At 47.0% G+C, this 22,986-nt stretch overlaps 1 protein-coding gene across 1 annotated transcript in view; it reads right to left on the bottom strand.

Moving 5' to 3' along the window:
* MTDH (metadherin) overlaps nucleotides 1–22,986 on the bottom strand; it is a 128,167-nt gene that overhangs the window by 80,167 nt on the left and 25,014 nt on the right. Inside the window, exons 5-6 of the mRNA XM_030189776.1 lie at nucleotides 8,521–8,656; nucleotides 1,588–1,677 (exon numbers count right to left, since the gene is read on the bottom strand). Coding sequence (XP_030045636.1) covers nucleotides 1,588–1,677; nucleotides 8,521–8,656 — 226 coding nt within the window. The remainder of the gene's footprint in view (nucleotides 1–1,587; nucleotides 1,678–8,520; nucleotides 8,657–22,986) is intronic.

The following is a 22,986-nucleotide window of genomic DNA, read 5'->3' as shown; positions in this document are numbered from 1 at the left end:
TTGATTTATTTATTTGCTTTAGAGTAAAGTAGCATTGTAGCTGTGGTGATAAATAGAAAATGAAAATAAGGTGATCTTTTTGTTGGACTAATTTTAATACATTTTTGACTAACTTTCAGAGACCAAAACCTCCATCCTTAGGTCAGGACCGTAACAGCAGTATACTGTACTGACTTGAGGAAGGAGGTTTTGGCCTCTGAAAGCTAATTGAAAAATGTATTAGTCCAATAAAATGGTATCTTATTTTCTATTTTTATTTTATTTCTGTGTGCTAATTTGTAAAGTGGTGATTGGTATTTGTCAGTTTTTCAAATTTATGTCTGCTATCTTTATATTTTGCATAGTACTAGAGGACATGCATCACTGTGGTGTTGCATTGTATGCAGAATCTGGCTTCTTGGGGGTTCAGTTTAATTTTAGTTTGTGGTTACTTATTCTATACTTGGTGAGGATGTATCAGTGTTCTATATTTGTGAAAAAGACGGTTTTCTGTTCGCAGATTCATTTTTACTAATGTCTTGGTTAGTTTTACAATGAGTGTATTAACGTTCTAGTGCTCACTGTAGTGTTTAAGATGCTGCCTTTCCTAGGTATACCCTTGTTATTACTAAAAATAATATTTGCATATAGAGGAAGGGGTGTTAAAAAAATGATCGGTCCCGGGTGTCAAATACGCTAGGTATGCCACTGTCTTCAAGTCATTATTTGGCCAAAATTAAGAAAGCCTTTCAGAATTACTTTTAATTCCTTCATCCAGTCATTATTCTTGCTTTTCCTGCACCTTACAAATCGGCTTTCCTTCTCTTAAGAATATTCGTTTTAAATCTGTTTTATGAACACTCTTTTTTCATTCCAAAGGGTAAGAGTTTGGAATACACTGTCATGGGAGATAAAATGTTCACCTTCATATTTGTACTAAGGTCCATTTCAAACAGGTATGTTTTCAAAACTTTCCTAATGTTACTGTTTAAAAGTAATCGAGCTGTTGTATGACATTTATATAATCCTCAATTGTTGAGTTTTAGTCTGTTAACCCCAGCGAATCCTAAGTGGAATGCAAGTGGTATATAAGATAATAATAATAAAAATAATAAGTCCCAGCCCAAGCAAGCCATGGAGCCACAAAAAAAAAAAAAAAAAAAACCACCACCAAAAAATAAAGGAAGCTTTAAAAGGTTGAAAACCTAAAATGAACCAGAAAAGGGGAGGGGTGGGGAGAAAGAAATGGTACTGGGCAGGAAAGGCCGCCAATGAAAAACATATGCTGAAGATGGCACAATAAAAAAGCGCCTCCTCAGCTCCTGGAAAGACAACTGCTGGTCCCTCATGATTGTGGCAGCTAGGAAGACAGGTACACATGCATGCACAGTCGGGGCTGCCAAAAGCTTCTAGAAAAATTTAAATGTTGGGCAGCAACTATACCAGAGCTTCATCACCTAACTGCAGTAATTGCTGTCCTGCTTGTCCTTGGAGAAAGATAGATATAGTGGTCTTAAAATACTAAACGAAACTAGTTTTAAGGTTTTTTTTTTTTTTTTTTTCTTTTCATTTTTATGCTTTACTAAAACAAGTACCAGAAAAATTTACCAGAAACTGAAGGATTTAATCCAAGGGACGCAAAAGAAGCAGAAGTCTGTTCAGGAGCATTCATTCTCCCATCCACAGTAGACCAGGGAGCTAAAAAGAAAAAATAATATATATTTTTTTTTAGATACACTGGTTGGCCTCATAATGACATCCCCCTCCCCCACCTTTGCTTACCTATTTACACAGTAGACTCAATACAACATATTCACTTATGCGGTCAAATATCAGGTGAGCAGTATAGAAACATTTTCAAAGAGCAACATTTTTCTGTATAGTACCCAAAGTATCCCAATAACAGTTTGGTTGAATGTACAGGATTCATCTCTGTTTGCAGCAGTGTTGTACACAAGGCTCACTGTCAGGAAACCAAACGCCTTCAGCAACTAGAAACCACTAAAAAATCTTTAATGTACACCATGGAGAACACTAGTGTGCACTCAAATGTTCTTGTGATCCCACCAACAGGTAACTGTTACATTTATTTTGCACTGCAAATGAAAGATGTAATTATTTTCAATAGGTAGTTATGATTTTGGACAGTATTGCAAAGTACACTTAGGGCTAAATTCTCAAAACGTCACCGCAATTTAGGTGCCAGGATGATGCATGCTAGGCACGAATTCTCTAACGTCAGTTACGCTAGTATTCTAACCACAGTTCCATAACCAACTTTAGACGCTAACATTTACACCAGCCAAATGCTCACACCTAACAGTAAGAAGCTAAGCATGCAACTGATAGTATCCCATAACCCATGTGCATAATTCCTAGGCAGGTCCTTGACCTGCCCATTCCCTTCCCAGGTTCACACCCCATTGCGAAATATGGAAATTGCATGTCCAGTTTACAGAATACAGACTAAGGTCAGTTATGTGCCTGCCAACAAGCAACACAATAATTGCCAAGTCAATTAGCAGCTAAACAATCAAGCCAGGTAACTGACCTTACCTATAAAAAGTGAATGTAACTTTGCATACTAAACGTAAGGTTGGGCACCCAACTTTTTAAAATTAGGGGGATAGCTTCCAGTGTCACTGCAGGAAGGCATCACTATAGATGAAGCTCCATCATCAACTAAGGAATGCATCAGGTACAGACAAAACGTTTCCACAAGTGCAGTACCATATTAAGCACAAACAATAATCCTGAAACTGTGGTTTCCAAAAATCAGAATCTAAACTGAGTGAAAAGTTGATTTACAGTAATTACTCTCAATAAATCGTCCTTTAAAGATAAAAGAAAAGGTGGGTGAAAGTGAAGTTGGTGCGCATGGTGAACTTCTTGAAGACTAAATCCATCAGCGTTTCCAATAAAAATAAAATTTAGACCAAAGGAGAAATTTACTGTGTTGTAGCAGAATGGGTGAGCAAATAAGAGAGCTCAGTGAGCTGTGAAGAGCTGGTGCCTGAGACTCTAAAAACAGTAGAGAACAAGGATGTGCTGTCCCCCCCTCCCCCAAATAAATACAGAGCAAGTGACAAACCTTAGGACATAACTGTATGCTTCCATGAGCATTTAGTAAAGGAGAGGATCTTCCTAGCTGCATGCAAGTTGAAACAGAAAGATCAATATCTACTATAATAAAAGGCACCTCCAACGTTCTGAAGCTGACTCCGTGGCTTCACTCAAGGGTTCGTGGGTTCGTAACGGTGTAGATCGCTCTCTGCCCACGTCTCTGCCCCGCCCTCACGTCTAAACGTGATTACGTCGAGGGCGGGCCCCGCCCTGGCGTCAAAACGTCATGACGTCAAGGGTGGGTAAAACACCGTAACGAACCAATGAAACCTTCAAGGAAGCCACAGAGTCAGCTTCAGAACGTTGGAGGTGCTTAAAGTTTGGCAAAGGTATGAGGAACACCGCTGGGTGGCTGAAGGAGGCAGGGGAGAGAGCAGAATCACGGGGTGGCTGAAGGGGGGGCAGAGCAGAATCGCTGGGTGGCTGCAGGGGGGGGGGGGGCAGGGGAGACAGCAGAATCGCTGGGTGGCTGCAGGAGGGGCAGGGAAGAGAGCAGATTCGCTGGGTGGCTGCAGGGGGGGGGCAGGTAAGAGTAGATTCACTGGGTGGCTGCAGGGGGGGGCAGGTAAGAGTAGATTCACTGGGTGGCTGCAGTGGGGGCAGGGGGAGAGAGCAGATTTGCTGGATGGCTGCAGGGGAGAGAGCAGAATCACTGGGTGGTTGAAGGAGGGGCAGGGGAGAGAGCAGAATCGCTGGAAGGATGGAGGGGGGCAGGGGACAGAGCAGAATCGCTAGGTGGCTGGAGGGCGAGCCAGGGGAATAGCTGGGTGGCTGGAGGGGGGGCAGGGGAGTTGAGAATCACTGTTTGGCTGGAGGGGGCCAGGGGAGAGAGGACAATCACACACACTCTCTCACACACACACTCGCACGGTGCTACACAGAGGGGGGGGGGGGGGGAGAGGCAGGGAGCCCTGAGACCACAGGGGGGGAGGGGGTCCTGAGACCACAGAGGGAGGGGGGAGGTATCTCTGTCACACACACACTCTGTCACACACACTCTCTCACAGTCAGTGGTCTCTCTCTCTCTCACAGTCTCACATTCACTCTCTGTGTGTCACACAGTCGGTCTCACACACACTCTCGGTCTCACACACTCGCTTGTACTCATAGAGAGTCTGTGTATTGCACACATACTCTCTCACACACACTCTCTCTCACACACACAGTGTATCTGTGTGAAACACACTCTCTCACAGTCACTGTGTCTCACATACACACTCGCACACTCTCTGTCTCGCACACACATTCTCTGTCTCACAGACACACTTGCACCCTGACTCACTCTCTGTCACACACACTCGCACATTCACTCTCTCTCTCTCACAGTCACTCTCACACACACTCTCTCAAGCATGCACACTCCCAGGAAAACCTTGCTAGCGCCCGTTTCATTTGTGTCAGAAACGGGCCTTATTTACTCGTCGTTACATAAATATTACCAGACACATTAAAGCATCAAAGACAGTTTTGTGAGAATAAAAATACACAGATTTGGGCTTGCTTTACCATAAGGGATGAGACATTTGGTGAAGTATTGAGATGCTTTGCGAAAAGGGGAATCAAGGGCCTGCAGGACATGCCAAGGTAGCATGAAAGAATGGGGAGGGGACGTGATAGGGCCCCTAAATGACAAAGAATTGGAAAAGGGGGAAGTGTCAAAACCTGAGTGATAAGAAATCAGGACAAAATGTGAAGCCATACTGGAAATCAATGGACCTCAACATACTAAAATCTGAGATTGATCTAGATATACAAATGTAATGAAAAAGATATAATGAACAGTTTCAACAGATGGACTGTAGTAGAAAAGTTTTTTTTTTTTTGGGGGGGGGGGGGCAAGAAAGACTTAGGCCAATTATCGTTACATGAGATATTGGCAATTAAATCATTACCATCAGGGAAGGGACCGGCCTTAGGTGGCTTCTCAGCAAATTCTATTAAAAAAAAAGTCTTTAGATTAATAAATCCATGTTTTGGCGGGAGATGAGAAACTGTTGGACTCTGTGAGAGTAATGGGGATTAACACTCATCCATAAAGAAGGTAAGGATCCTGTTCAGTGTGGATATAAGAAAACAGGTTGCAAATGATACTCCCAGGGCCGGTCAATTGGGACCAATGGCATCAGATAATATTGTGTGAACCCCGCTTTGTCTCTCTGTGTGTGTGAACCCCGCTTTGTCTCTCTATGTGTGTGAACCCCGCTTTGTCTATCAGATAATATTAAACAGATGCTGAATCTGAACTGGAATTCATAACACATTAGAAGCCCAACAACTGCCTATTAAAGCTAAAAATGCATTTGATAATGTACATTGGCTTTTTATCTTTAAATTTATAAAAAATTAGGTGTGGAAAAATGTTTGCAATGGATTTGAATCATATATCCACAAATTAGATTACAAATAAAATGGGGCATATACAGTTATATGGAGTGGAGGAGTGGCCTAGTGGTTAGGGTGGTAGACTTTGGTCCTGGGGAACTGAGTTCAATTCCCACTTCAGGCACAGGCAGCTCCTTGTGACTGGGCAAGTCACTTAACCCTCCATTGCCCCATGTAAGCCGCACTGAGCCTGCCATGAGTGGGAAAGCACGGGGTACAAATGTAACAAAAATAAAATAAATAAAATACTTGAGCGCTCTCTCCCCCCCCCCCCCCCCCTTTTTTTTTTTTTTTTTTTATCTGTACTGGTGATGGAACCACTGACTTGTAAGGTTAGAGGTTTTGGAAGGATTAAGGGAATCGGATGGGAGAAGAATATAGAATTTCCATATTTGCTGTCTATATCCTGTCCACATTATTGGAGCCAGCAGAGTCATTAATATCATTACTCAGCAAATTGGAATTTATGGAGCCATTTCAGACTTCAGAATAAATATGACAAAAATCAGGGATCTTGAATTTTAATATTCCTGAAGGTAATCAACAGAAATCAAACAAAATAAAACTTGGAAAAGAAAATAAGATGATACCTTTTTTATTGGACATAACTTAATACATTTCTTGATTAGCTTTCGAAGGTTGCCCTTCTTCGTCAGATCGGAAATAATTTGACTGAAGAAGTGAGACTTTTGCGTTGAGACTTATGGCAAAAAGATCTATGAGAGGAGTCCCCCACTGCTCCACTATCAACTGAAATGCTTGTGGACTGAGGGACCACTCTCCTGGATCAAGGGTGTGATGGCTGAAGAAATCCGCCTGAACATTTTCCACTCCTGCTATATGAGCTGAGATGGCAGACAGATGACACTCCACCCAGGCCAAGAGCTTCACTGATTCCTGCTGCAGCGACTTCTGGTTTCTCCTTGCCAATTGACATGAGCCACCGCCGTTGCGTTGTCTGACAAAATGCGAACCACTGCGCCACTCAGCATGGAACAAAATGCCTCCAGAGCTAGTCGAATTGCCCTGGTTTCCAACAGGTTGATTGAAAGGGAGGCTTCCTGAGGCGACCCAAGACCTTGAGCAAACCTCCCCATGCAATGGGCTCCCCAGCCAGAGGCTGGCGTCCGTCGTCATTACTATCCACTGGAGTGTGTCCAGCAGCATCCCCTTGGTGTGACTGCTCGTACGCAGCCAGCAGAGGAGACTGCTTCGTTCCTGGGTCCAGAGAGGAAAAAGCACCAATAGGGAGTCTGTTTGAAGAGACCACCTGGATAGGACAGAAAACTGGAGAGGCCTCATGTGCACCCTGGTTCATGGTACCGCCTCTACCGTCACTGCCATCGAACCCAAAACTTGCAGATACTCCCGAGCACAGAAAACGTGCCTGTGCAGCAGTCCCTGAATCTGAGATTGTAGCTTGATGACTCTGCTCTGGGGAAGAAAGATCAGACCTCATTCAGTGTCGAAAGACACCCCCAAATACTCCAGGGACTGAGACGGCACCAGACGGCTTTTGGCAAAGTTGACTACCCAGCCAAGAAACTGCAGAAACTGAACCACACCCATTCCGTGACCTTCAAACTCTTTTGAAACGATTTCACCAGGATCAGCTAATCGTCCAAGTAGGGATGAACTAAAATGCCCTCCTTCCGAACAGCCGTCGCCACCACCACCACCACCATAACCTTGGTGAAAGTTCAAGGAGCTGTTGCCAGACCTAACGGGAGCACCTGGAACTGGAAGTGCTAACCCAGAATCGGGAAGCGAAAGAATCGTTGGTGAAAGGGACAAATTGGAATGTGCAGATAAGCCTCTGTCAAATCCAACACCGTTAGAAATTCTCTCGGCCTGATGGCGACTATAATGGAACGAAGGGTCATCATCTGGAAACTGGTGACTTTGAGGGTCTGATTAACCACCTTGAGATCCAAAATTAGATGAAAGGCGCCCTCTTTCATTGGAACCAAAAGTAAATGACCTTGTCCGACTTCTAAGGAAGGATTGGAACAAATAGCCTGAAGGTCTAAAAGCCTCAACAAAGTGTCCCCCACCCCACCCATCCTAAGGCGAGACCGGCAATGAGATACCAAAAAGGCGTCCGAAAGAGGCCGAGCGAACTCCAAGGCATATCTGTCTCGAATAATCTCTAACACCCACTGGTCGATAGTAATCTGGGCCCACTTCTGATGAAACTGAGATAGCCGCACTCCCACAGGAATCAGAGGAGGGACCTGCACACGTTCATTGGGATGGATGGGAAGGGGACTGGAAAGAGGTTCCTGAATCCCTTCCACCATGGCGGGAACCTCAACCGGACCGATTCCTTTGAAAAAACTTAGACCGCTGGGACAGAGCTCCTCTGTCGGACCAAAAGCGGCGAAAATCACACCACTGTCCTTGGTTAGGCAGAGAACCTCTGCCAGATGTCCTGGGCCTATCTTCTGGAAGTCTAGGAACCTTCGTATCCCCCAGACTATGGACTAACTTATCCAATTTGTCTCCAAATAAAAAGGATTCCTTAACTCCCAAGGCCATGGCCTTAGATGAGGCTCTCAAGAAATCGTACAGGCCATCCGCCAAAAAGGCAGACCCCATCTCAATCTTGGCTACTTCAGCATCTATGGAGGACAAATCATCTGAAGGCCTGTCTAGGACTCTTTCAGCCCACTGGAAGCATGCTCTAACCACCAAAGAACCACAGATGGCTGCTTGAAATGCCAATGAAGAGACGTCAAAACTACTCATCAATAGTGCCTCAATCCTACGGTCCTGGACATCCCAAAGGGCCGTACCGCCGTTGACAGGGACTGTATTGCGCTTAGTGACAGCCGAGACCACCTCATCTACCACAGGAACCTTAAGAAGAGACTTGTACTCCCTCTGGGACTGGATAAAGCTGCACCATAGACCTGGCTGGGCGAAAAGGGGAATCTGGCACATCCCACTGAGCTTGAATAATATCCCTAATGTCCTGGTGCATAGGAAAAGATTTACTGGAACGCCTAATACCCTTAACAAGAAAGTCTACCTTACTGGTCACTGGAACCTCAAGCTGCTCATCCTCAAAATGTAGCATGGAGTATACCAAAGAAATCAGCTCCTGAAGATCTTCCTTATGGAAGATCCAGACCTCTGAAGTATCTTCCCCCCGGGAATACTGCATCTGCCCCTGAGTCAGAAGAGATAGGGTCCTCTAACTGCTGATCCTCTGAACCTTCAACCTCCTCTAGAGAGGGCATATCTAAACCCAGATCCAAAACCTGGTCCTCTCCTCCAGCTCCCAAGATCCCCTGGCCCATTTTGCAGGGGCTACTTGTCTGACTAGGGAGTCTCCCACAGGAAGAATCCTAGCGCCTGACTTGCTAAGCAAAAAGGCTCGGTACATCTGAAGGACGAATCCTCCCGAGGTCCCAAATGCTGTGCCAAAACCATGGTAGTGCACTCCCCCGACTGGGGCAACAAAGGAAAGGCCTGAGCATCTGATGTACCAGAAGGCAGAAAAATGGTGGCCTTTCCCGCCAAAGGAAGGGAACTGACAAGACTCAAAGGCAGGAGCCGAGAGAACCGCGGCGTCGACGGAAATGAGGAAGAAATAGTCGTGGGCTCCACTGACATTCAAAACTTACAGGCGCCTGACACCCCGCCACTGACATACGACGCACATTCGCAGTTTCTCTGCCGTTATGCAGTACTCAAAACAGAAAACATTTTGATTTTTTTTTTTAACACGCAGCAGTGCAGGAAGGCAAGGGAGGAACACTAAAAGAGTCGCTGCCCGAGGCGGACACAGAGCTGCTCTGATCGTTCGCACAGCGGGGAAATCCCCCCCCCCCCCCTTCACCTTAAAGTACATAAGTATTGCCATACTGGGACAGACCAAAGGTCCATCAAGCCCAGCATCCTGTTTCTAACAGTGGCCAATCCAGGTCACAAATACCTGGCAAGATCCCAAAAAGCAAAGTTACTTACCTGTAGCAGGTATTCTCCGAGGACAGCAGACTGATTGTTCTCACTAATAGGTTGACGTCCGTCGGCAGCCCCAGGAACGGAATTCTACCTAGCAACAAAGCTTGCTAGCCCTCGTGCGTACATGCGCGCACCGCGCATGCGCAACCGTCTTCCCGCCCACAGCGCGAGCGTGCCCCTCAGTCAAGTGGAAAGCAAAGACAAGGGAAGACACAACTCCAAAGGGGAGGTGGGCGGGTTGGTGAGAACAATCAGCCTGCTGTCCTCGGAGAATACCTGCTACAGGTAAGTAACTTCGCTTTCTCCGAGCACAAGCAGGCTGCTTGTTCTCACTAATGGGGTATCCCTAGTCCCCAGGCTCACTCAAAACAACAATAGTCAATTGGGCCTCGCAACGGCGAGGACATAACTGAGATTGACCTAAAAACAGAACAACTAACTGAGAGTGCAGCCTGGAACATAATAAAAATGGGCCTAGGGGGGTGGAGTTGGATTCTAGACCCCAAACACATTCTGCACCACCGACTGCCCAAACCGACTGTTGCGTCGGGTATCTTGCTGAAGGCAGTAATGAGACGTGAACGTGTGGACAGATGACCACGTTGCAGCCTTGCAAATCTCTTCAATAGTGGCTGACTTCCAGTGGGCCACTGACACCGCCATGGCTCTAACACTATGAGCCGTGACATGACCCTCAAGAGTTAGCCCAGCTTGGGCATAAGTGAAGGAAATGCAATCTGAGGGGCACGCTCACGCTGCGGGCGGGAAGACGGGCGCACATGCGCGCGAGGGCTAGCAAGCTTTGTTGCTAGGTAGAATTCCGTTCCTGGGGCTGCTAACAGATGTCAACCCATTAGTGAGAACAAGCAGCCTGCTTGTCCTCGGAGAAAAGTACAAAACATTTTATGCTGCTTATTCCAGAAATAAGCAGTGGATTTTCCCCAAGTCCATTTTAATAATGGTCTATGAACTTTTCCTTTAGGAAGCCATCCAAACCTTTTTTTTTTTTAAGCTAACCGCCTTTACCACATTCTCTGGCAACGAATGTCACAGTTTAATTACATGCTGAGTGAAGAAAAATTCTCAGATTTGTTTAAATTTACTACTTTGTAGCTTCATTGAATGCACCATAGTCCTAGTATTTTTGAAAAGAGTAAACAGATGCTTCAAGTTTACCTTTTCCACTCCACTCACTATTTTATAGACCTCTATCATATATCCCCCTCAGCCATCTTTTCTCCAAGCTGAAGAGCCCTAGCCGCTTTAGCCTCTCGTCAAAGGGAAGTTGTCCTATCCCCTTTATCATTTTCGTCGCTCTTCTCTGCACCTTTTCTAATTCCACTATATCTTTTTTGAGATGCAGTGACCAGAATTTAACACAATATTTGAGGTGCGGTCGCACCATGGAGCGATACAAAGGCATTATAACGTCCTCGTTTTTGTTTTCGACTCCTTTCCTAATAATACCCAACATTCTATTTGCTTTCTTTCAATGTATCATCCACAACAACGCTGAGATCCCTTTCTTGGTCGGCGACTCCTAACGTTGAACCTTGCATTACGTAGCTATAATTCGGGTTCCTCTTTCCCACATGCATCACTTTGCACTTGCTCACATTAAATGTAATCTGCCATTTAGACACCCAGGGCCAGATGCACTAAACTTAACGAGCAAGTGGTAAACCCTGGCATGCACTAAAGGCCGTTTTCCAATCACGGTAGCAGCTAACAAAAACGGAATGCAGATGATCCAAAGGCTATTGCAAGGCTATTATAATGAGATGCACTAAGGTTTTCCGATCCCCTTACCATGAAAAAACCTAACGTGAGGTCTGCACCTCTCGTTAGGCTGGGGCTGCTGTGAACGGACCCATGGAGACCAGTGGGAAAGCGCCTAACACCCATGTAAAAAAAAAAAAAAAAACAAGCTGTGTGTCCCAAGTGCTCGTCAGGGACGTCCTTCTAAAGTGCCTAACATGGACGTCCTTCAAGGACGTCCCTGACGTGCACTTGACTTTTTTTTTTTTCTTCACTATATATAAAAAAAAAAAGACGAGATGTACTTATGGACGTCCTTTATGGACGTTCTTCGCCCCCCCTCCCCCCGAGGTCACCGCCGCTCCCCCCTCCCCCCTACATTGAAATGACAGCTTCCCGCAGTCCTGGCCTCCCTGCCATCCTCCGCACCCCCGTGGCCACGCCCCCGAGGTCATTGCGGCTGCCGCTCCACCCCCTCCACCTGCCCCCCTCCGTCTGTCACCGAGCCGCTAAGGGAATCGGTAAGGGAAGGGCTCTAACGATTTTTTAGTGCATCTGGCAGTCTCGTAAGGTCCTCTTGTAATTTTTCACAATCCTCTCGCGATTTAACAACTTTGAATAACTTTATGTTGTCAGCAAATTTAATTACCTCATTAGTTACTCCCATCTCTAGGTCATTTATAATTATGTTAAAAAAGCAGAGGTCCCAGCACAGACCCCTGGGGAATTCTTCTAGCTACCCTTTTCTATTGAGAATACTGATCATATAACCCTACTGTTTTCTATCTTTTTAACCAGTTTTTAATCCACAATAGGATACTACCTCCTATCCCATAACTCTTCAATTTTCTCCGAGGTACTTTGTCAAACGCCTTTTGAAAATCCAGGTACACAATATCAACATATTTGTTCACCCCTTCAAAGAAATGTAATAGATTGGTGAGGCACAATTTCTCTTCACTAAATCCATGTTGGCTTTGTCTCATTAATCCATGCTTTTGAATACGCTCTGTAATTTTGTTCTTCATAATAGTCTCTACCATTTACCCGGGACAGACGTCAGGCTTACTTATTCCCAGATCTCCTCTGGAACCTTTTTTAAAAATCGGCGTTACATTGGCCACCCTCCAATCTTCCAGTACCATGCTTGATTTTAAAGATAAATTACATATTATTAACAATAGTTCCACAAGTTCATTTTTCAATTCTATGGTAAAATTATGTATAATCATACCTGATAATTTTCTTTCCATTAATCATAGCTGATCAATCCATAGACTGGTGGGTTGTGTCCAACTACCAGCAGGTGGAGATAGAGAGCAAACTTTTGCCTCCCTATATGTGGTCATGTGCTGCCGGAAACTCCTCAGTATGTCGATATCAAAGCTCCATCCGCAGGACTCAGCACTTAGAGAATTACACCCACGAAGGGACACTCTGCCCAGCTCACCACCGCCGAAACGGGGGAGGGGAATTAACCCAGCTCATCCCCACACAAGTGGGGGAGGGGAATCCGTCCAGCTCATCCCCGCGGAGCGGGGGAGGGACACCACACCCGCCGATGCGGGGGGATCTGGCTTATCCTGCAACCGCAACCGCGGGAGGAGCTGACTGACCCTAACACCGCCGAAGCAGGAGGGGTACAAAGCTGCCTACAGCCGCACGAAGCGGGAGGGAGTGCCGTCAGAATTTTAAGTCTCAATCCAGCCCCGTAAAACGGAGGGGAGAGGAATGCAGCAGCTCACTGTAACACAAACTCGTCTTAACTCTTGAAGAATCCAAGTGAAAAAACTTGAACACGAAGTCTTTCTGAAGTAACTGAAGACTAAACTTGAACCTGAAATGCAACCAGAATAAAAACAGTACAGATATCTGGGAGGGGCTATGGATTGATCAGCTATGATTAATGGAAAGAAAATTATCAGGTATGATTATACATAATTTTACCTTCCATATCATCAAGCTGATCAATCCATAGACTGGTGGGATGTACCGAAGCAGTACTCACCCAGGGCGGGACATTGAAATCCCTGACCTCAACACTGAAGCTCCAAACCGGGCCTCCGCCCGTGCAGCAACAGTCAAACGGTAATGCTTGGAGAATGTATGAGCCGAAGCCCAAGTTGCCGCCTTGCATATCTCTTCCAAGGAGACGGATCCGGCCTCTGCCATCGAGGCCGCCTGAGCTCTCGTGGAGTGAGCCTTCAGCTGGATAGGCGGCACCTTCCCCGCGGCCACATAAGCCGCTGCAATGGCTTCCTTGACCCATCTTGCCACTGTAGGCTTAGCAGCCTGCAGACCCTTACGAGGACCTGCAAACAGGACAAACAGATGATCCGATTTCCGGAAATCATTGGTCACTTCCAAGTATCTGATGATGACTCGTCTCACATCCAGATATTTAAGAGCAGAGTACTCCTCTGGGTAGTCCTCCCTACGAAAGGAAGGGAGACAGAGCTGCTGATTCACATGGAAGCGAGAAACAATCTTGGGCAGGAAGGAAGGCACTGTGCGAATAGTCACTCCTGCCTCAGTGAACTGCAGAAAAGGCTCTCGACATGAGAGCGCCTGGAGCTCGGAAACTCTTCTGGCTGAAGTGATAGCCACCAAAAAGACTGCTTTCAACGTCAGGTCTTTCAGAGATGCCCTCGACAAGGGTTCAAAAGGCGGCTTCTGCAATGCTCTTAGTACCAGGTTGAGATTCCACGCAGGCACCACTGAGTGCAGAGGAGGGCGCAGGTGATTAACTCCCTTGAGAAAGCGCACCACATCTGGCTGCGAAGCCAGGGAAGCACCCTTCAGGCGGCCCCTGAAGCAAGCCAGAGCCGCTACCTGGACTTTAAGGGAACTGAGCGACAGGCCTTTCTCCAGACCTTCTTGCAGGAACGCCAACACTGAAGAAATTGGAGCAGTGAAGGGAGAAAGTGAGCCTGCTTCACACCACGCTGCAAAGATACGCCAAACCCTGGCGTAAGCAGTAGAAGTAGAGCGCTTCCTCGCTCTCAGCATAGTGGCGATGACCTTGTCTGAGAAGCCCTTCTTCCTCAGACGCTGCCGCTCAATAGCCAGGCCGTAAGACCAAAGGGGGAGGGATCCTCCATCACCACGGGACCCTGATGTAACAGGCCCTGCTCCACTGACAGCCGCAGAGGATCGTCGACTGAGAGCCTGATCAAGTCCGCATACCAGGGACGCCTGGGCCAATCCGGACACACCAGGATTACCCTGCCGGGATGCTTTGCCACCCGGTCTAGCACCCTGCACAACATGGGCCAGGGCGGGAACACATAGAGAAGCTCTTGTGTCGGCCACTGTTGGAGAAGAGCATCTACTCCCAGGGATCGAGGGTCCCGTCCTCTGCTGAAAAAGCGCGGCACTTGGCAATTGGCCGATGACGCCATCAGATCTAGGCTCGGCTAGCCCCAGCGCTTCGTGATGTCCAAGAACGCCTGAGCAGATAGCTGCCACTCTCCGGGCTCCAAGGTATGGCGACTGAGAAAGTCCGCCTTGACATTCATGACTCCGGCAATGTGGGCCGCTGAAAGCTGCTCCAGGTTCACTTCCGCCCACTGGCAAAGATTCATAGCCTCCTTGGCTAGAGGGGCGCTCTTGGTACCTCCCTGGCGGTTGACATAGGCCACAGCCGTGGCATTGTCCGACAGGACCCGTACAGGCTTCAACACCAGTACCGGGATGAACTCCAAAAGCGCCAACCGAATGGCTCTGAGTTCCAGGAGGTTGATAGACCACTTTGCCTCTGCAGGAGACCAGAGCCCCTGCGCTGTCCTTCCCAAGCAGTGGGCTCCCCAGCCCGACAACGAGGCGTCCGTCGTGACGACAATCCACTCTGGGGTCACCAGAGGCATTCCCGCAGACAACTTGTCTGTCTGCATCCACCAGCTCAGCGCCTTGCGCACTGCTGGGTCCAAGGGAAGGCGCACAGCATAATCCTCCGACATCGGAGTCCAGCGCTGCAGCAAAGAGAGTTGAAGCGGTCTCATATGAGCCCTGGCCCAGGGCACAACTTCCATCGTGGCCGTCATAGAGCCCAACAGCTGCACATAGTCCCAAGCCCGAAGGGGAGAGGCTACTAGGAACTGGTCCACCTGAGCCTGAAGTTTGACAATCCGATTGTCTGGCAGGAACACTCTGCCCACTTGGGTGTCGAATCGAACTCCCAGGTACTCCAGGGACTGAGTCGGGCGCAGCTGGCTCTTCTCCCAGTTGATGATCCATCCCAGGGAGCTCAAAAGAGCAACTACCCGGTCCACAGCTTTGCCGCACTCTGCATAAGAGGGGGCTCGGATCAACCAGTCGTCCAGATAAGGATGGACTTGTACCCCTTCCTTTCGTAGGAAGGCCGCGATGACCACCATTACTTTGGAAAAGGTCCGCGGAGCAGTAGCCAACCCGAAAGGGAGGGCTCTGAACTGGAAGTGTCGTCCCAGGACTGCAAAACGCAGAAAGCGTTGATGAGGAGGCCAGATGGGAATATGCAGGTACGCTTCCTTGATGTCCAAGGATGCCAGGAACTCTCCTGCCTTCACTGCCGCTATAACAGAGCGGAGAGTCTCCATGCGAAAGTGCCGCACTTTCAAGGCCCGATTGACCCCTTTGAGGTCGAGGATAGGCCGGACAGAACCTCCTTTCTTTGGTACCACAAAGTAAATGGAGTAACGTCCCTTGCCAAGCTGACTTTCTGGCACCGGAACGACCGCGCCCAGGCGGATCAGATTGTCCAAGGTCTGCTGCACAGCTTTGACCGGAGACTTGCAGGGAGAGAGTACAAACCCGTCTTTTAAGGGTCGGCAGAACTCTAGTTTGTAGCCGTCTCTGATGACTTCCAGCACCCACGCGTCTGAAGTTATTGTGGTCCACTCGCCCAGAAACGAGGACAGCCGTCCTCCAATCTGCACTGGGGCGTGGACCAAGACCCCGTCATTGGGTACGAGACCCTGGGGGAGGACCGGAGGGAGCACCTCCGGGACGGCGGTCTCTGCGAAAGGAATGCTGCTTGGGGGAGAAATTCCTCTTGAAGGAAGAGGGGGCAGAGCCCGACTTGCCCGGGCGGTACCGACAGGCTTCCTGCAACCGTCCTCTGGAGGTACCGGGACGAGTACTAGCCCGAGCCCTGACCTCTGGTAATTTCTTGCCCTTAGACGTGCCGAGATCGGTCACGATTTTGTCCAGCTCGACCCCAAAGAGCAGCTTGCCTTTAAAAGGCAACCTAGCCAGGCAGGATTTAGAGGCGTGGTCAGCAGACCAATGTTTCAGCCAAAGCCACCGCCGCGCAGAGATTGTCTGAGCCATGCCTTTCGCTGAGGCCCTCAAGACATCATACAGCAAGTCTGCCAAATAGGCTAAGCCCGATTCCAGGGCCGGCCAATCAGCCCTCAAGGAATGATCCGAGGGGGAAGCCCGCTGCACCATAGTCAGGCACGCCCTGGCCACATAGGAGCCGCAAACTGAGGCCTGCAAACTTAAAGCAGCCGCCTCAAAGGACGACCTTAAGGCCGCCTCCAATCTTCTGTCTTGGGCGTCCTTTAGGGCTGTGCCACCTTCCACCGGCAACGCCGTTTTCTTAGTCACCGCAGTGATTAAAGAATCCACGGTAGGCCACAGATAGGCCTCACGTTCACTCACAGCCAAAGGATAGAGGCGGGACATAGCCCTAGCCACTTTAAGGCTCGCTTCTGGGACATCCCATTGAGCCGAAATTAAGGTGTGCATGGCATCATGCACGTGGAAGGTTCTAGGCGGGCGCTTCGTCCCCAGCATAATGGCAGAGCCAACAGGGGCTGAGGGAGAGACGTCCTCCGGAGAGGAAATCTTCAAAGTGTCCATGGCCTGTAACAACAGGTTGGGCAAATCCTCTGGGCTAAAAAGCCGCGCTGCAGAGGGGTCATCCGCTCCATTCGAGCGGGGATCCGTCTCCTCCAAGGAATCCGCAAAGGACCGTTGGGAGACCTCAGACACGCTGCCCTCATCTACATCGGAGGAGACAAATTCCTCCAAGGCCTGGGAATCAACCCGAGGGCGTTTACCTCTGGGAACCTCAACCTCTTTACCAGACGAGGGAGCAGGGGCAGCGTTGTGCATGAGGAAGGCCTGATGCAGCAGCAAAACAAACTCGGGGGAGAAACCCCCCAGACTGTGCACTTCCGCAGTCTGGGCAACAGCCCTAGACGCACCCTCAACCGGCGCTCGCAATAGCGGGGGAGAGACATGCTGCGCATCCAAAATGGCGTCCGGCGCGAAACTCCGCGAAGGAGCCGCGCGGGAAGAACGGCTCTTAACTTTAGCCGCTTCTGTGCCGTCGCCCAAATTAAGGGCGTTCATGGCATTAATGTCTCCAACCTCAAGGGCGGCCCAAGAAGAAGCCGTCCGAGCCGCGTGGCCGGCCAAGATGGCGGAGGCGAGGAGCGGGGGATGGGCGTTTATGGCGGGAAAAACCGCCACGCCGGAGGAAGGACCGGGACATTCATCGGTCACGAAACTGTCACCCAACAAGGGCGAATCAGGCTTGAAGACCCCCGCATCCCCTCTAGAAGCGACCCGGGGAGCGACCCTTTGCGCCCTCGCCCTCCGACGCCATATGCCACGAGGAGAAGAATCGGGGAACCCCCTGCCCGCTATAAAAAGGTAAAAATTACCTGCTGTCCGCTCCGAGTTGTAACGACCTGGTGTCCCAGTGAGTAGCTGCAATAGGCGCTTAAATAAACGTCGAAATAAACGCCAGCGGGAGGGGGGAGAAAAGGAGGGACCTGGCACCACCAGGTTTGCACTTGCTCAAAAGAGCCCTCAACCCCAGGCACTCAACAAAACCTAAAAATTAGGCTTGGAGGCCTAGCCAGAGCTGCTGCTGTGTGTGACCACCACCTGCTGAGATAGAGAACATACTGAGGAGTTTCCGGCAGCACATGACCACATATAGGGAGGCAAAAGTTTGCTCTCTATCTCCACCTGCTGGTAGTTGGACACAACCCACCAGTCTATGGATTGATCAGCTTGATGATATGGAACAGTACTTTGGGATGGATACCATCCAGTCCAGGAGATTTACTACTCTTCAATTTGTCAAAATTGCCCCATTACATCCTGCAGGTTTAGAGAGATTTCATTCAGTTTCTCCGACTCGTCAGTTTTGAATACCTTTTCTGGCACCGGTATCGCTCCCAAATCTTCCTCAGTGAAGACCGAAGCAAAGAATTCAGTTAGTCTCTCCGCTATGGCTTTGTATTCCCTGTTTGCCCCTTTTACCCCTCAATCATTTAGAGGTCCAACCGATTGTTTTGCCGGCTTCCTGCTTTTAGTATACCTAAAAAATTTTTACTATGTGTTTTTGCCTCCAACGCAATCTTTTTTTTAAAGTCCCTCTTTGCCTTCCTTAACAGCGCTTTGCATTTGACTTGACATTCCTTAGGCTGTTTCTTATTATTTTCAGTCTCCATTTTTTGAAGGATTTTCTTTTAGCTCTAATAGCTTCCTTCACCTCACTTTTTAACCATGCCAGCTGTAGTTTGGTCTTCTGTCTTCCTTTTCTAATACGCGGAATATATTTGGCCTGGGCTTCCAGGATGGTATTTTTGAACAGCACCCATGCCTGATGTAAATTTTTGACCCTCGCAGTGACTCCTAAGTTTTTTTTCACCATTCTTCTCATTTTATCATAGTCTTCTTTTTGAAAGTTAAACGCTAACGTATTGGATTTCCTGCGTATACTTACACCAAAGCTAATATCAAATCTGATCATATTATGATCACTGTTATCAAGCGGCCCCAGCACCATTACCTCCCACACCAGATCATGTGCTCCACTAAGGACTAGGTCTAGAATTTTTCCTTTTCTTGTGGGCTCCTGTACCAGCTACTCCATAAAGCAGTCCTTGATTTCGTCAAGGAATTTAACCTCCCTAGCATGCTCTGATGTTACATTTACCCAGTCAATATTGGGGTAATTGAAATCATTCAAAAATTCTACTGGATGAAACCCTGTATTGCAGGTGTTAATTCACGCATATACATGAAAAAATGTGGAGAAAAAAAAGACTTCAGAAACCATGGAGAAATCTCTTTAAAGGAACACCTTTCAAAGTTTAGAGAACTCCTCTTCAATCATTAGTCTTCACAAAAAATCTCCACTCTTCTTATTCATGACATACTTGTACACACACCTTTAACAATACAATAAGGTAGAGGCTAATTTCTATGCCATATATGTGGTGAAATACACTTTCATATAATACTTAGCTTGAGTAATCTTAATGTCACCAGTCTTGAGACGCCAAGAAGAGGCATTACTCGTGGTGAATGTGAGAAGCTTGGAAATTGGAAGGATTGTTTAGCCCTTGAAACTGCCCGGTTGTGGTGAAACAGGGTTCTCCTGTTGGGCTTATGATCACTGGACACTGAGGAATAGAACACAGACTGGTGACATTAAGATTACTCAAGCTAAGTACTACTACTACTACTATTCAGCATTTCTATAGCGCTACAAGGCATACGCAGCGCTGCACAAACATAGAAGAAAGACAGTCCCCGCTCAAAGAGCCCACAATCTAATAGACAAAAAATAAATAAAGTAAGCAAATCAAATCAATTAATGTGAACGGGAAGGAAGAGAGGAGGGTAGGTGGAGGCGAGTGGTTACAAGTGGTTACGAGTCAAAAGCAATGTTAAAGAGGTGGGCTTTCAGTCTAGATTTAAAGGTGGCCAAGGATGGGGCAAGACGTAGGGGCTCAGGAAGTTTATTCCAGGCGTAGGGTGCAGCGAGACAGAAGGCGCGAAGTCTGGAGTTGGCAGTAGTGGAGAAGGGAACAGATAAGAAGGATTTATCCATGGAGCGGAGTGCACGGGAAGGACGAGTGTGGAGAGATACTGGGGAGCAGCAGAGTGAGTACATTTATAGGTTAGTAGAAGAAGTTTGAACAGGATGCGAAAACGGATAGGGAGCCAGTGAAGGGTCTTGAGGAGAGGGGTAGTATGAGTAAAGCGACCCTGGCGGAAGATGAGACAGGCAGCAGACTTTTGAACCGACTGGAGAGGGGAGAGGTGACTAAGTGGGAGGCCAGCAAAAAGCAGATTGCAGTAGTCTAAACGAGAGGTGACAAGGGTGTGGATGAGGGTTTTGGTAGAGTGCTCGGAAAGAAAGGGGCGGATTTTACGGATGTTGTAAAGAAAGAAACGACAGGTCTTGGCAATCTGCTGGATATGAGCAGAGAAGGAGAGAGAAGAGTCAAAGAATATCATTCAAAAATTCTACTGGATGAAACCCTGTATATGAAAATGTATTTCACCGCATATATGGCGTAGAAATTAGCCTCTACCTTATTGTATTGTTAAAGGTGTGTGTACAAGTATGTCATGAATAAGAAGAGTGGAGTTTTTTTTGTGAAGACTAATGATTGAAGAGGAGTTCTCTAAACTTTGAAAGGTGTTCCTTTGAAGAGATTTCTTCATGGTTTCTGAAGTCTTTTTTTCTCCACATTTTTTCATGAATATGCGTGAATTAACACCTGCAATACAGGGTTTCATCCAGTAGAATTTTTGAATGATATTCTGATATATATTCTACGATTCCTTCAAGATAGATTGGTAATAGAAATCACCCATTATTATTGTGTTGCCCAGTTTGTTAGCATCCCTTATTTCCTTTAAGATGGTCTCAGAGGAGCCTATTATATCTAATTTTTCATTTAGTGCATTATATCCTAACTCTCCCATCTTATTTCTTAGGTTGCCTCTCCCAAAGCTCTAACACCCTTCCACCTAAGTGGTTGAGCTCTTCCCTTCAGACAAAGGCAGCAAGCACCGGCGGGAGAAATGAGAGGGAAATAGGGGGAGGAACTTGGAACCCCCGAGCGTGGCACCCCTGAGGCTCAAGGAGAACCCCTTGGACCTCAGCCTACAGCAGCAGATCTCTCCGGCGCACAGAAGGAAAGGAAAGACCAAGAAAAAAAAAAAGTTAACTACAAGACAGAGAAAAAAAGAGAGGAGACAGAGGGCTCACATCCTTCCACCTGCTGGAGACTGAGAATACTGGCTCTAAGGTCAGATGGCCAGGGCTCTTATTGGCTCTTAATGTCAGAAGTTCTAAGTCCCCACCTGCTAGAAGGAATGCACAACCCATCAGTCTAATCTTGGGCCGGGCCGGCAGGACGCTAAGGAACTGTGATTTGTCAATGCAATGCTAAGGAAAACAACTGGTGTGCTTCAAACAAACTTAGAAGGCCCCATTCTACTGAACTACTTCCTGTATGTCTGATATAGGAAAAGAATAAATTGGAGAACTGCTACTTTAACCAAAAAAAAAAATGGAGGCTTAGAGTCCACAGACCAGAAAGATGATAGCAAAGCGCAGCTCCAACATCTGTTTAAAAAAAAAAAAGTTTTAATCCATTTTATGTTTTAGAATAAAAATGGAGACCCAACATGGATATGTTTTGCCCCACATAGGACTGCATCAGGGATTAGTCTGCAAATGGAGTTTTTTTTAATTTTTTTTATTACATTTGTACCCCACGCTTTCCCACTCATGGCAGGCTCAATGCGGCTTACATATTATATACAGGTACTTATCTGTACCTGGGGCAATGGAGGGTTAAGTGACTTGCCCAGAGTCACAAGGAGCTGCCTGTGCCTGCAGTGGGAATCAAACCCAGTTCCCCAGGACCAAAGTCCAGCACTCTAACCACTAGGCCACTCCTCCACTCTGGAGTAAGGAATTTTATGTACTAGCATCAGAATTTTAAACATGATTCTGGATGATATAGGTATGAATCAGAGAGATCAGGAATCAGAGAGATCAAATGGTCATACTATCTTGAACTCATCATTAGCTTTACAGCCATATTTTGGACTATTTGCAGGCTTCTAATATCTGTGACCAATAATTCATCAACAGGGCACTGCAATAGTCAAAGTGGCAAATAAGGGAAGAATTAGAAGGACATTTTTGTAAAATACATTTCTTACAGTATAATAAATCACTTTGAGTTTACAGAAACACAGAACAAGGTGTCTACATACGTGTGGAAGTTTAAAGCTGAAGAAAAGAAAAAAAAAAAGAACTTAAGATCTTTATTAACACATGCTTGCAGTTTGACAACTGGAAAAAAAATCAGGTGTATGTTCCATACAACTGAGCTTCTCAAAAATCTGTTTGAAAGACATAGAACAATTTGAAAATCTTTAAAAGGTATATTGAGAAAAATAGGCTTAAAAATGTCATTTGCAAAAGGAGACTTATTTAAGGAATAATAATTTAAAAAACAAACAAAAAAGAAAAAACAAATTCCAAGCTGCATAAGGTCTGCAGACAGCTGTTCTAGTTATCTGGTCGACAGCAAAAAAACAAGCACTTAAGATCTTCAGTTCTAATTCTTGGTTCATTTCTTATTGCTGGAATTTGTGTTTCATTGTCTTCTTTGATGACTAAACCAGATGATGGAAGTTTAAGTTCTGATCCAATCATACGCCTTCTAGGACCTTTACAGAAGATGCAAAGGAAATCTTAGAACCAGCAATCAGGATGGGGGTTGAAATAATGGGAATAAATTAGGATCCTTTTTGTAGGCGAACATAAGCAGACTTCTAGAACATGGGGACCATACCCTGTTCCAGATTAGCAGTGATCACGGCATGAAGAAAAAAAACAACAGTGTAACAAAGCACTTAAAAGGAGATGGCAAATGAACGAGTCACAGCAGTACGAGATGGAAAATTAAAGGCCAACAAAGATCTAATCATTGCGCGGGGGGGGGGGGGGGGGGGGGG

This window comes from Microcaecilia unicolor, chromosome 1, assembly GCF_901765095.1.
Source record: "Microcaecilia unicolor chromosome 1, aMicUni1.1, whole genome shotgun sequence".
NCBI classification, from domain to species: Eukaryota; Metazoa; Chordata; class Amphibia; order Gymnophiona; family Siphonopidae; genus Microcaecilia; species Microcaecilia unicolor.
The sequence above is the reverse complement of the archived record's forward strand: the minus strand, read 5'-3'. Positions and strand labels throughout refer to the sequence as shown.